At 48.2% G+C, this 15,051-nt stretch overlaps 1 protein-coding gene across 3 annotated transcripts in view; it reads right to left on the bottom strand.

Annotated features, from left to right (window-relative positions):
* The window catches only part of OPN5 (opsin 5), a 102,312-nt gene that overhangs the window by 48,707 nt on the left and 38,554 nt on the right, over positions 1-15,051 (bottom strand). For all 3 annotated transcript variants that reach the window (XM_073586589.1, XM_073586587.1, XM_073586586.1), the window contains one exon: positions 13,517-13,669. In XM_073586589.1, the coding sequence (XP_073442690.1) occupies positions 13,517-13,646 (130 nt within the window). In that variant the 5' untranslated portion in view covers positions 13,647-13,669. The remainder of the gene's footprint in view (positions 1-13,516; positions 13,670-15,051) is intronic.

The following is a 15,051-nucleotide window of genomic DNA, read 5'->3' as shown; positions in this document are numbered from 1 at the left end:
CAGGAGGACGGCAATCATAAGAAGATGGGAGGCACCAGACCAAAAAGAGCGTCACCCCTAGGACCGAACCGCGCCGCATGTGAGTATAATAAAAGTTGTTTTTCTTCTCTTGCAGGTTGAGTTGGAGGCTTATCTACAGCATTATAGAATGCAGCCCTGAAAGGTGGTGGCCATATCTTATATCGGCCAAAACTGGTGACAGGTTCCCTTTAACCCCTTCATGATCGAAGGTATTTTCACTTTTGCGTTTTCGTTTTTTGCTCCCCTTCTTCCCAGAGCCATAACTTTTTTATTTTTTGTCAACATGGCCATGTGAGGGCTTGTTTTTTGCGGGACGAGTTGTACTTTTGAAAGACACCATTGGTTTTTAGCATATCGTGTAGTGGAAAATGGGAAACAAAATTCCAACTGCAGTGAAATTGCAAAAAAAGGGCAATCCCACAGTTGTTTTTTGTTTTGCCATTATACTATGTTCACTAAATGCTAAAACTGACCTGCCATTATGATTCTCCAGGTCATTATGAGTTCATAGACACCAAACATGTCTAGGTTCATTTTTATCTCTAAGTGGTGAAATAAAATTGCGCCATATTTCGAAACTCTTAGCGTCTCCAATTTTCATGATCTCGGGTTGGGTGAGAGCTTATTTTTTGCGTGCCGAGTTGATGTTTGTAATGATACCATGTTGGTGCAGATATGTTCTTTTGATCGCCCATTATTGCGTGTTAACCAAAAAAACGTAATTCTGCCGTTTTTACTTTTTTTTTATCACTACGCTGTTCAGTGATCTGGTTAATCTTTTTTTTTATTGATAGATCGGGTGATTCTGAATGTGGCAATACCAAATATGTTTATGTTTGATTTTTGTATTGTTTTTTTTTTTTGAATAGGGCAAAAGGGGGGTGATTTGAACGGGGTCACTGATGGGTGGATTTCCAGTGCGATGGCCAGAAATGCGCGTTAAATGTCATTGTCAGAGTTTGACAGCGGCATTTAAGAGGTTAACAGTCTCGCTTGGATCATGATTCCACCCGCGGTTATTGCGGGGACATGTCAGCTGTTCAAAACAGCTGACATGTGTTGGAAAAGATGTGGGCTCACCGCCGGAGCCCTCATCAAAGGGAGGGAGTCCGACATCGGCGTATTATTATGCCCGATGATGGTTGATGTCACGTTTTACCATGGAATAAAATTGCACATTAAGGAGGATCTGGGTGATTGCTCAAATTCTTTCAATTTCTTATGATTTACTGAGTTATATTTTTGAATGGCACAACTGGTTTTACCATATAGTGTTCTGGAAAAAAGGAAAAAAATTTCATGTGCGGCGAAATTGTGAAAAAAAGTGCAATTCCAAAATTGTTTTTTCTTTTTTTTTATTTACCATGTTCACTAAATGCTAAAACTATGCCATTATGATTCTCCAGGTCATTACGAGTGTGTAGACTCCAAACATGAATAGGTTCTTTTTTATTTAAGTAATCAAAAAAAAATCTGAAATTTGTAAGAAAAAATAAAAAGGCACCATTTTCCGAGACCCGTAGTGCCTCAATTTTTCATGATCTAGGGCTGGGCGAGGGCTTATGTTTTGAACCCTAAGTAGACGTTTTTATTGTATTTGCATTTATTTTGGGATAGATACAATATTTTGATCGCCTCTTATTGCAACGAAAATAAGTAATTATGGAGTTTCGATTTTCTTCTCGTTACGCCATTTACTGATTGCGATGTGTTAGAGGCACATGACAGTTGATTAGATCGGCTGTCATCTGCAGGGAAAGATGCGGGCTCAGCGCCGGAGTACGCATCAAATGTAAGAACATGACCTTGGAAGTACCTATGCTTCGAAAGTTGTGAAGGGGTTAAATGGAATCTGCTAACAGGGTTTCGATATTTAATCTGAGAGCAGCATAATATAGAGGCAGAAAACCTGATTCCAGGGATGTGTCACTTGTTAGGTTGTGTGTTGTAGTTTCAATACAATGAGTGTTTTATTAGCAGAAGATTATCACTGCAGGACTAGGTGTCGCGTGCCAAGCAGTCCTATTTACTTCTATAGCCCTGCCCCCACCACTGATTGGCAGCTTGCTGACAGTGTACACATGATGCTGTCGATCAGTGGTGTGGGCGGGGTTACACAGAGCTCAGCATTTGAGCAAAGCTACATTTACAGCAGAGAAAACAGGGATTTTAGCAAAACTGCAATAAGCAGCCCAGTAAGTGATACATCGCTGGAATCAGGGTATCGGTCTCTACATCATTCTGCTCTCAGATTACAAAGCAAAATCTGCTGTCATATTCGCTTTTATGAATTTGGCTTATACCTTACTGCAGCACAAAACACTAATCTTGATTAACTTTATCGACTTGGAACATTTCCTCCCCAATTGGCCTCCCCGTTACTCGACTTTCCCCTCTCCAGTCCATACTTAATGCAGCAGCCAGGGTCATCTATATGGCTAATCGGTACTCGGACGCGTCCGCTCTTCGCCAGTCCTTACATTGGCTGCCCATTCATTATAGGATCCAATTCAAAGTACTTGTTCTCACCCACAAAGCTCTCCACAGTGCAGCACCCCCCTACATCTCCTCCCTCATTTTTGTCTATCGGCCTAACCGACCGCTGCGCTCTGCAAACGACTTTCGACTAACCTCTGCACTAATCCGCACCTCCCACTCCCGACTCCGAGACTTCTCCTGCGCTGTGCCAATCCTCTGGAATGCTCTATCCCAAGAAACTAGGACTGTACACAATTTGCATAGTTTCAGGCGCTCCCTCAAAACACATTTGTTCAGAGCGGCCTATCACGTTCACTAATCACAGTCATTTCATGTGTAAGTGTGCGTGTGTAGCCCATTCACTATCTCCATCCATCCTTCACTCCCTCAAGATGGCTGGACCATCATTGTAAATACCCTACAGTAAATACACACCTGTACTCTGTATCTCCCTCACCTCATTGTAGATTGTAAGCTCTCATGAGCAGGGTCGTCTTATTTTGCTTTCATTATTGTATTGTTAACGTTGTTACTTATGACTAGAGTTGAGCGATACCGTCCGATACTTCAAAGTATCGGATCGGAATGGATCGGCCGATCTTTAAAAAAAGTATCGGTATCGCCGATTCCGATACCGGAAGTCCCATTCAAGTCTATGGGACTTCCGGTATCGGAATAAGAAAAACCCTGTTTTTGCCTTGTACAGCCTCTCTGGGGTCTGTACGGGCCTTTCGGGGGGCTGTGCCGGCCGGCCTGCCAGGGGGTCTGTGCAGGCTCCGGTGGTCTGTGCCGGCCTGCCGGGGGGCTGTGCCGGCCTGCCGGTGGTCTGTGCAGGCTCCGGTGGGCTGTGCCGGCCTGCCGGGGGGCTGTGCCGGCCTGCCGGGGGGCTGTGCCGGCCTGCCGGTGGTCTGTGCAGGCTCCGGTGGGCTGTGCCGGCCTGCCGGGGGGCTGTGCCGGCCTGCCGGGGGGCTGTGCAGGCTCCGGGGGGCTGTGCCGGCCTGCCGGGGGGCTGTGCCGGCCTGCCGGTGGTCTGTGCAGGCTCCGGGGGGCTGTGCCGGCCTGCCGGGGGGCTGTGCCGGCCTGCCGGTGGTCTGTGCAGGCTTCGGGGGTCTGTGCAGGCATCGTCCGATGGGACTACAAGTCCCATCGGGCGATGCCTGCTACCATGACAGTGATTGACACATTAGCCAATGATGGGACAGTAGTAGTCCCATCATCCGGCTAATGTGTTGAATGTAAAAAAAAAAAAAAAAAATTACATGCTACATACATGCTACATACATACAACATGCATACTACATACATGCTACATTCATACTACATACTACATTCATACTACATAAATACTACATGCAACATACATACTACATATATACTACATACTACATATATACTACATGCATGCTACATACATACTGCATGCTACATACATACTACATGCTACATACATACTACATGCTACATACATACTACATATATACTACATGCATGCTACATGCTACATACATACTACATATATACTACATGCATGCTACATACATACTACATGCTACATACATACTACATATATACTACATGCATGCTACATACATACTACATGCTACATACATACTACATATATACTACATGCATGCTACATACTACATGCTACATACATACTACATATATACTACATGCATGCTACATACATACTACATATATACTACATGCTACATACATACTACATGCTACATACATACCACATACATACTACATATATACTACATGCATGCTACATACATACTGCATGCTACATGCATGCTACATACATACTACATACATACTACATGCTACATACATACCACATATATACTACATACATACAATACATTCATACAATACATACATAGACATACAGTACATATAACATAGAGTAACATACTTACCAATACTTGTCACATTGTTCCCCGAAGCCATTGTCTTTTCCGGAATAAATATTAACATAACAAACCACAAAAATACTCACCCACGATCCGAAGCAGTCCACGAGTGTGTCCCACGACGATCTTGGGTAGAGAACTGCAGCATCAGCTGATGCTGCCGTTCTCTACGGGCTGCAGGAATCCAATGACGGAATGTAGGTATCCTTCCGCACTGTATTCCTCCGCCACTTAAAAAAAAAAAAAAGTCCCTAGTCTCACTTTATGCCATTGCTGTGTGGGAATTTCCCACGCAGCAATGGCATAAAGTGAGACTAGGGACTTTTTTTTTTTTAAGTGGCGGAGGAATACAGTGCGGAAGGATACCTACCTTCCGTCATTGGATTCCTGCAGCCCGTAGAGAACGGCAGCATCATCTGATGCTGCAGTTCTCTACCCAAGATCGTCGTGGGACACAATCGTGGACTGCTTCGGATCGTGGATGAGTATTTTTGTGGTTTTTTATGTTAATATTTATTCCGGAAAAGACAATGGCTTCGGGGAACAATGTGACAAGTATTGGTAAGTATGTTACTCTATGTTATATGTACTGTATGTCTATGTATGTATTGTATGAATGTATTGTATGTATGTAGTATATATGTGGTATGTATGTAGCATGTAGTATGTATGTAGTATGTATGTAGCATGCATGTAGCATGCAGTATGTATGTAGCATGCATGTAGTATATATGTAGTATGTATGTAGCATGCATGTAGTATATATGTAGTATGTATGTAGCATGTAGCATGTATGTAGTATGTATGTGGTATGTATGTAGCATGTAGTATGTATGTAGCATGCATGTAGTATATATGTAGTATGTATGTAGCATGTAGTATGTATGTAGTATGTATGTGGTATGTATGTGGTATGTATGTAGCATGTAGTATGTATGTAGCATGCATGTAGTATGTATGTAGTATGTATGTAGTATGTATGTAGCATGCATGTAGTATGTATGTAGTATGTATGTAGCATGTAGTATGTATGTAGCATGCATGTAGTATGTATGTAGCATGTAGTATGTATGTAGTATGTATGTGGTATGTATGTAGCATGTAGTATGTATGTAGCATGCATGTAGTATGTATGTAGCATGTATGTAGTATGTATGTAGTATGTATGTAGCATGCATGTAGTATGTATGTAGTATGTATGTAGTATGTATGTAGTATGTATTTAGTATGCATGTAGTATATATGTAGTATGTATGTAGCATGTAGTATGTATGTAGCATGCATGTAGTATGTACACTCACTGGCCACTTTATTAGGTACACCATGCTAGTAACGGGTTGGACCCCCTTTTGCCTTCAGAACTGCCTCAATTCTTCGTGGCAGAGATTCAACAAGGTGCTGGAAGCATTCCTCAGAGATTTTGGACCATATTGACATGATGGCATCACACAGTTGGCGCAGATTTGTCGGCTGCACATCCCTGATGCGAATCTCCCGTTCCACCACATCCCAAAGATGCTCTATTGGATTGAGATCTGGTGACTGAGGAGGCCATTTGAGTACAGTGAACTCATTGTCATGTTCAAGAAACCAATCTGAGATGATTCGAGCTTTATGACATGGCGCATTATCCTGCTGAAAGTAGCCATCAGATGCCTGTTCTTAGCTGAGAGGAGTGGTACCCAGTGTGGTCTTCTGCTGCTGTAGCCCATCTGCCTCAAAGTTCGACGCACTGTGCGTTCAGAGATGCTCTTCTGCCTACCTTGGTTGTAACGGGTGGCAATTTGAGTCACTGTTGCCTTTCTATCAGCTCGAACCAGTATGCCCATTCTCCTCTGACCTCTGGCATCAACAAGGCATTTCCGGCCACAGAACTGCCGCTCACTGGATTTTTTTTCTTTTTCGGACCATTCTCTGTAAACCCTAGAGATGGTTGTGCGTGAAAATCCCAGTAGATCAGCAGTTTCTGAAATACTCAGACCAGCCCTTCTGGCACCAACAATCATGCCACGTTCAAAGGCACTCAAATCACCTTTCTTCCCCATACTGATGCTCGGTTTGAACTGCAGGAGATTGTCTTGACCATGTCTACATGCCTAAATGCACTGAGTTGCCGCCATGTGATTGGCTGATTAGAAATTAAGTCTTAACACACAGTTGGACAGGTGTACCTAATAAAGTGGCCAGTGAGTGTATGTAGTATGTATGTAGTATTTTTTTTTTTTTTTAACATTTAACACATTAGCCGGATGATGGGACTACTACTGTCCCATCATTGGCTAATGTGTCAATCACTGTCATGGTAGCAGGCATCGCCAGATGGGACTTGTAGTCCCATCGGACGATGCTTGCACAGACCCCCGGACATCAGCACAGCCCCCCGGCAGGCCGGCACAGCCCCCCGGCAGGCCGGTACAGACCCCCACAGGGTGCACAGACCACCGGCAGGCCGGCACAGCCCCCCGGCAGGCCGGTACAGACCCCCACAGGGTGCACAGACCACCGGCAGGCCGGCACAGCCCCCCGGCAGGCCGGTACAGACCCCGGGCAGTCCACACAGCCCCCCGGCAGGCCGGCAGAGACCCCCGGAAGGCCCGAAATGACGGCGCATCATGATGCTCACACACCGCGCATCATGATGACGTCAGGCTGTCAATCAACTTTGAACTTCCGATGCCGAATTCCGATATTGAAAAAATATCGGAAGTCGGTATCGGAATTCCGATACAGCAAGTATCGGCCGATACCCGATACTTGCGGTATCGGAATGCTCAACACTACTTATGACTTGTGTTTTGAAACTGTTAAACTGTAAAGCGCTGCGGAATATGTTGGCGCTATATAAATAAAGATTATTATTATTTCCTGAATTAAAGGGGTTATCTTATGTTCTTTCTGCAGGAGCACACAGATCACCTGCCTCTTTGAGGTGCATTCTTAAAAATTGAGATATTGCACTAGTGGCAATGATCACGCCACTGTTTTGTGTTTTTGCCAAGCAGAAGCATCTTTGCCTCTTCAGCATCGAAGGAGTGCAGAGGTGTAGCATATTAATGTTTCCTGTTATAAGAAACTAGAGGTGTGCCCAACGCGATCGCATCGGGAGGGAAGTGTGTGTGTACGTGTGTGTGTGTGAGTACGTGTGTGTAGGGAAGGTGACCTGACGGACGGACTAGTCAGAGTGAAGAAGGAAAGGTTTGCACAGTGTAGGTAGGTGTCAGTTATTACAGTGGGGAAACAGCTAGGAAAGTGTAGTGGACGTGCAGTACCTTGGGTTGACCATTAGATGGCAGGGAGGAGTGTGAGCAAAGGACTTGACATCAGCTTAGGGCTTTAGAAACCGTTGGTCATGGGGGGCGTGGTTACAGTGACAGGGGACCGGGAGAGCTATAAATACTGAGGGAGGGTTCCAGAAGGTTCCAGTCCCCAGGGGGAGCTCCAGTGGCAGGAGAACTGCGACAGTCTGTGCGCTGTGAGGAGAATCTAAACCAGGGGGACTGAGGAGAGAGAACGTCACGGGGGTGGTCCTGACAGGAAAATACAGCAGTATAGGCGAGGCACTGGGTGTGAGACACCATATTTGACACGACGACTGATCAGTGGAAGCGCGGTTGGTTTACGGGCCTAAGGCGGCCACAGTGACGGACCTGTCAGGAGCGTCGACGAGTGAAGAGGGGACGGTGTACGCATACACGTCCCCAGTATAGAGTACGGTGTGTAAGAAGCGGCCCTGGAAACGGAGGGCCGTGAGGTAAAGAAAGTGCGGAGTGCTCTGAGGCCGTCAGACGGACGGTAAGTGAAATAAACTTGGACCTGTTGCACCCAGAATCTGCCTCCATCTTGTCTCTGTTTTGTCTCTGCGCGGTAAGAAGAGGGACCACCCCCCCAGCTCGGCCCCTACATTTTGGCGTAGTCGGCAGGATCGCCGCCGCTAATACATCATCTTCTGCGACAGGCCTGCCTTAAAGGATGGAGAAGGACTTGGACTGTGCTGCTTGGATTATAAATACCTGTGGATTACAAATTGGGAGCGCTGTGGTGACTCAGTGGTGCTGACAGAAGATCCGGGGCGGCATCAGGTGCTGCGCAAGATGGCGGCATTACTACAGCGCAGGGGAGAGGTCCGAGTGTTTGCAGTCATGTTGAATGGACTGGGGCCCCCTCCAACGTACCCCCGTGGACAGCAGTATGTGCCCGGAGGCCGACACTCCCATGTACTGGACCCTGGCAGATGGGTGGAAAGGTCTGCCAACGCCCCACCCAGCAGGAGGAGTGGCACAGAAGAAAAACTTGGCTGCGGCTGTCTGACGCCATTCGAGTGCTGCCCAACGGACGGTATGAGATGCTGCAGGTGTCGGGGCATCGGCCGCCTAGAGTGGCAATGGCGGCGAGAGATGGAGCTGCACCAGAAGTCATCTTCAGAACCACGGGCAGACAGCGGGATGCTGAGCCGGGGAGCGGAGCCTGAGCGGAGTCAGCGAGAACGGCCGCCACCAATACCCGCAGAGGACTTCTCAGCGGAGCCCCCGAGTCCGGAGGGAAGGCCCGCAGGACAGTGGAGCAAGGAACGGAGGCTGCGGGGGAAACCGCGTGATGATGGGACGGAGGCCGCAGCGCCGGGGAAGGTTAGAGTACCCCCGGCCCTACCAGTGCCTCCGCAAGCGGCCCCCACCATTCTGCTGCAGCACGCAGCCCCCTGCGCACCGGAAGGCCTGGTTACCACGGGCCCCGTGGTGTATGCGGAGCTGAGCGAGGCCCCCGCTCATGTCCCCGAACTACCCCGCCCGGAGTCACCAGTGCAGAGCTCACCCAAAGAAGACGCTGCTGCGCTTTCCCTGCTAATAGCAGCTGCATCGTTGAAATCGGCCGTTACTCTGGCTCCGTTGGAAGTAGTGGATGCGGCCTGTCCTGAGGCCGCGGTTATGCCGCTGCTGGAGTCGGCTGCGGACGACTTAGCGGGCCATGTGATTCCAGTCCCCGAGGACCCGGTTGTCCCCATTTGCCACCTGACCCCAGCGGCTGCTGGGCCACAGAAATCTTCGGCCGTTTCTGTCTTGTGGTCTTTTTCAGCGGAGTCCCGCCCACCGGACTCCAGGGCCCGTGCTGTTCCCTCCGTGTGGGTAGCGGAGGTGATCAGGAAGAAGAAGGCCCGGGAGCAGGAAGTGTGGAACCTGCTCCACACTCAAGGAGAGGCCGGCATGGAAAAGAAAAGGACTTGAATGGACACCCTCAGTATCCCCGGGGGCTCCACGGCTGTGGGGTCCCTCACTACTAGCCACTGCATAGTGAAGTAGACTGTTGAGAGTTCGGTGCACTGTAGTGCAGGTTCTGGAGAACAGTTCTAGTTTTAAAAAAAAAATGTTTTATGTGCTGAGTTTGTTTTTAGTATGTTCCTCTTACTGGATGTTATTTACTGATTTGAAACATGACAGAACGGGGATACGGAAAAGTGGAGGAGTGTTGAGGTCCAAGGAAGGGGGGAGAAAGAAGACATGCAATGTTTTTTGTTATATGTTGGTTTTAGAAGCAAAAGAAAATGAAAAAAAATATATAAAAATGGGTACTTGTGCTATTATAAAAGTTGTTTAATGTATAATATGCCAAAGTAAAAGGCAACAGGTCCGGGTAAGGGAAGGTCTGTGAGACCAAAGGAAAGTGTGAGATCCGGTAGGGGTCTAAGAGTTGAGGAGGTCTGGGAGACCCGGACGCCGACCATGACCCGTTATTGAGAGAAAGATACAGAAATGGAAGACGTGAGAGAGACAGCCGTCATAGGTCAGGTCCCCAACACCACGGACACCCCTGAAGGAGGAAGGCTGGCGCTGGTAATGATCTGGAAGGTATGAGACCTCGATCATGGCGTACCGAATAGTGGAAGGTGACAGTAGGGGAGAGTAGGGGAAGGTACACGCCATAGAGAGAATATGGGTGTACCTAGCCCAATTTGAAAGACGTTGTCATGTAGCGTGCGCGCTGGTGAGTAGCAGTAGGCTGCTCAGAGCATAGTGCTCCCAGTATGGTTTGGCCCAACAGCTGGTCCGACAACAGAGTGTAGGTGTAGCTTCAGAATGACTGAAGGCAGGGATGACGATTGTCGAGGATGACAATGGACAAAGGAAGGGGGAGTGTAGGGAAGGTGACCGGACGGACGGACTAGTCAGAGTGAAGAAGGAAAGGTTTGCACAGTGTAGGTAGGTGTCAGTTATTACAGTGGGGAAACAGCTAGGAAAGTGTAGTGGACGTGCAGTACCTTGGGTTGACCATTAGATGGCAGGGAGGAGTGTGAGCAAAGGACTTGACATCAGCTTAGGGCTTTAGAAACCGTTGGTCATGGGGGGCGGGGTTACAGTGACAGGGGACCGGGAGTGCTATAAATACTGATGGAGGGTTCCATAAGGTTCCAGTCCCCAGGGGGAGCTCCAGTGACAGGAGGACTGCTACAGTCTGTGCGCTGTGAGGAGAATCTAAACCAGGGGGACTGAGGAGAGAGAACGTCAGGGGGGGTGGTCCTGACAGGAAGGACTGCAGAAGGGACGAGGCATTGGGTGTGAGACACCATATTTGACACGACGACTGATCAGTGGAAGCGCTGTTGGTTACGGGCCTAAGGCGGCCACAGTGACGGACCTGTCAGGAGCGTCGAGTGAAGAGAGGACGGTGTACGCACACGCGTCCCCAGTACAGAGTAAGCGGCCCTGGAAACAGAGGGCCGTGAGGTAAAGAAAGTGCGGTGTGCTCTGAGGCCGTCAGACGGACGGCAAGTGAAATAAACGTGGACCTGTTGCACCCAGAATCTGCCTCCATCTTGTCTCTGTTTCGTCTCTGCGCGGTAAGAAGAGGGACCACCCCCCCCAGCTCGGCCCACCGACCCTACATTTGTGTCTCCCGCAGCAGCCTGCCCACCCACTTCCATGCAGTCACAGCCAGCAGGCAAGAGGATGGTTTGCGGCCTGTGCTGGAGATGTGAGTACATGTGTGTGTGTATATGTGAGTACGTGTGTGTATGAGTACGTGTGTGTGTGAGTAGGTGTGTGTACATGTGTGTGTGCACGTGTGTGTACGTGTGTGTGTACATGTGTGTGTGTGTGTGTACATGTGTGTGTGCACATGTGTGTGTACATGTGTGTACATGTGTGTGTACATGTGTGTATGTACATGGTGGACAGGCAGCGGTGGGTCCGGCGGCATGGCCAGCAGCGGCAGGTCCAGCGGCGGCGGCGGGGGAGTCCAGCGGCGGTGGATCCAGCGGCAGGGGGGGTCCTGGCGGCGGCGGGCAGCCGGAAGGAAAGACCATCTCCAGCACAGGCCGCAAGTCGTGGTCTTTCCTGCCAGCTGTGATTGCACAGAGGTGGATGGGCAGGCAGCGGCGGGTCCGGTGGCAGCTGGGCCAGCAGCGGCGGCGGTGGGTACAGCAGCATCGTTGGCAGCGGGGGGGTCCCGGCGGCGTCCCGCTGGTGGTACTTTGGAAGGGCCTGGTACCACCAGCGGGTGCTATATTGGAATACCCATCACTTGGGTATTCCAATATGGTGGTCGGTGTACTTCCGGTGCGGCGCGATGGATTGTGGGATTCGGGGGCATCCAGACAGAAGTGGATGACGGACAATTTATGGCAATTATATATATGTAGATGATTTTTCAGTAATTTAGTTCGGCCACTAGAGGTCACCATGGATCAAGAGGAGAAAGTTCTGGGAAACAGGAAGTGTTTTGGAGCTTAGAGCTCATGAGGTAAAATGGAGAAAAGTTCTGTCTGAGAGACACGGAGAGATTAGGAACCTTTAGGCTGTGTTCACACACAGCGTTTTTTTTAGCGGTTTTTACCGCGGTTTTCACTATAAAACCGCTATAAAACCGCTAAAAATAAGCTACACAGTCTTTTCTATGCATTTTTCACTTTTTATGCACATTGATGCGTTTTTTACCGCGAAAAAAACGCATCGCGGTAAAAAACGCAGCATGCACATTAATTTTGCAGATTTTTCTGCGGTTTTGGCTTCTTCCATGCGCTTAGAAACTGCTGCGGTAAAAAACGCATCAAAAACGCGCAAAAACCGCTGCGGAAAAATAGGTGCGGTTTCTGGGAAGGGATTCTGGTTTTTGTGCAGAAATTTTCTGCAACGTGTGCACTTAGCCTTAGTGATCCAAATTGGATGGTGTGATCCAGAGGAGGCGACTCCCATGAGCTCTGTGAAGTACTCATGGGACTAATCTGAATCCTCACCTGCACCTTTGTCAAAGAATTTGGTGACCTCGGAAGCTGATTTAATCTAGTGGCCCTATGTCAGCATAACAAGTCCAGATGTTTACTGTTGAGGACACTTTGTCAGCGCATCCGCTCTGAACGCGCACAAAGAGGACAGTGCACTGTGTACACATTGTGTTGGTTCAAGTGATTAATCGTGTAATTATATATATATATATATATATATATACAGTATCAAGGAGAAAACAGGGTACTCGGAATCTATTTTAATTAAGGCCGGAGGCGGGTGTAAGATTATATGTCTGAGAGGACCATGTGTCACGGTCATCGTAAAACCCCAGGTAGGTCTTGTACCAGTCAAGGGAGGGAGTGGCATAGTCTTGGGGTAGTCCTGCTCCTGCCTGTGAAGCTGGCACTTGAAATCTCTCAGGCTGCATAATTTGTATTTTGTAATTTGTGGCTGATGTAGACCATATTTTGTTAAGAAGTAAAATCCTGTTATTTTTCATCACAAGTTATAAAGAGAAGTTGGTCTGGTATCATATCGTGGTCAGAGTCATTTATAGCAGCGCCGTATCCCATTCTCAAATAACGACCGGCGCATCGCTCATTACAGAGGCACAGCTCTGAAGCTGCGCTTACAAGCTCTGTGCACCTTACCTAGGATGCCAGGAACCTCTGTTAAACTGCATAGACCACAAGCGGTAATCTATACAATTAATAATCCCACTGTCCTTGAAAACGGAGAAGACGTTCAAAAAGAGGTAAATTGTATACTTGTTTTTACAAGCACTTTGAAATTTTACCCCTTTAAGAAGCTGAGACAACCCCTTTTAAAGAGTGCGCGCAATACATAAAACTGGCAGATAGAATATTAGCATCGTTGACTTACCAATGATTGTCAGGTATAATGCAGCCACGATATCAGCTTCCTTTGACAGCTTTGATTGAAAAATGTCTCCTTCCCTTTCGAATAATGGAAGTAAGGCCTCACTGCCGAAGAAGCTTTTGTTGGTTGCCATCCTGCTTTACATGTCATTCGTGCCTGTGAACAGAACCAAGATGTCAATATATGTGAGCAAGAAATAGAGAAAAAAAAAGTGCATGACTGCAGGATCAGACTACGCAGGGTATGTTTGTAGTCTGTAACCATGGAGACACCTAGGTCTACAGAAGAGCTGTCTACCGAAATTGGTAAGAGAATTTTAAGTGAGAATTTTGAGAGAGGTCAGCTATTTTCTGGTTTTCTCATAGGTGGAAAATCCTGACGTCTGAATGAGCCCTAAAGTGTAACATAACTTTTCAAAAAGTTTTGATGCATTGTTGCCACTGTTCATGTTAGGCAACAGGTTTCTGTCGCTGCACAGCAGAGATCCCGAGCCTTGCCTATGGTGGTCTCCCATTCCTCTCCGGCCACAGAGGAGGCTGCTCAGCAGACTCGTCGATCCCGGCGCTCTGCTCAGACCAGCTTTGTGGGTTTGGTTGCTGCTGCCACCTCTGGTCCAGCTATAGCAACGCATGCTGATCAGCAGCGACCTACTCCAGGGACTAAGTCCTCCTTTTTGTCCACTGAGCATGCCCGTGCGACGATCTCCCACTAGAGATCGGAGGTCACACGCTCAGGTCCTTCTCCAGCTCGGGTTGGACCACCAGGAAGGTCCCAGAAGGACGCTGCTATAAAAGGTTCGCATGGCCCCTCGGCCATGCGCTAGTATAGACTCAAATACTTATGGAGTGTATGATGATGGATGCATGTATCTGGTGACTGATTCCTTATGAAACCCCTACCCTGAGTTGTGTTTGTTATTAGGGTTCAGCGGTTAGAGTCAGCGCCTGTCAGTGGCTACTGTATAAGCCACAGTGCAGTCCAGCCTTCAGCACACTAGCGTCCGATGGTGTCGCCACTGCAGGGCACTATCGTACCGCGGCAAGTGACAGCCATGCCTGTGCAACGCCTTGTGCAAACTGCGCTTATCTGGCCCAATCCTGGCAATTAGTGGCGTCCGCCTGAGAGGCACTGTGCACACTTGCACACGGTCTATTTAGCTGGCACCGCAGTCGTGGCGCCAAGCTCTAGCAATCCAGAGGGACTCCAGTCCTGCGGTCTAAGGGCCGAGTCCTGTGACCTTACGCTATGCGCTTTCTCTGCTGAGTCCTGTGGGGTTAACAGGCTCCGGCATTTCTGTTAGCGGCTCTGTGAAGTAACTAAGTTCGCCCCTGTGCACACCGGGTCAGTGGTTAACCCGCCGGTGTTCACCTAATACTCCACCATTACTAAGCAGCAGTTTTCCATCTCTGCACGGTGGACCCCAGGCTGTGAACGCACCTCATTATCTTTTTATTATTTGCTGCGTTCCGTCAGCCTAACAGTTCAGAAGTGTCCATCTTCACTTCGAGGAAGGGACACAAGCGTTCAGCTGATCCATG

This window comes from Dendrobates tinctorius, unplaced genomic scaffold (genome assembly GCF_039654945.1).
Source record: "Dendrobates tinctorius isolate UK_male_01 unplaced genomic scaffold, ASM3965494v1 ptg000093l, whole genome shotgun sequence".
NCBI classification, from domain to species: domain Eukaryota; kingdom Metazoa; phylum Chordata; class Amphibia; order Anura; family Dendrobatidae; genus Dendrobates; species Dendrobates tinctorius.
This window is presented reverse-complemented; position numbering and strand designations above follow the sequence as displayed.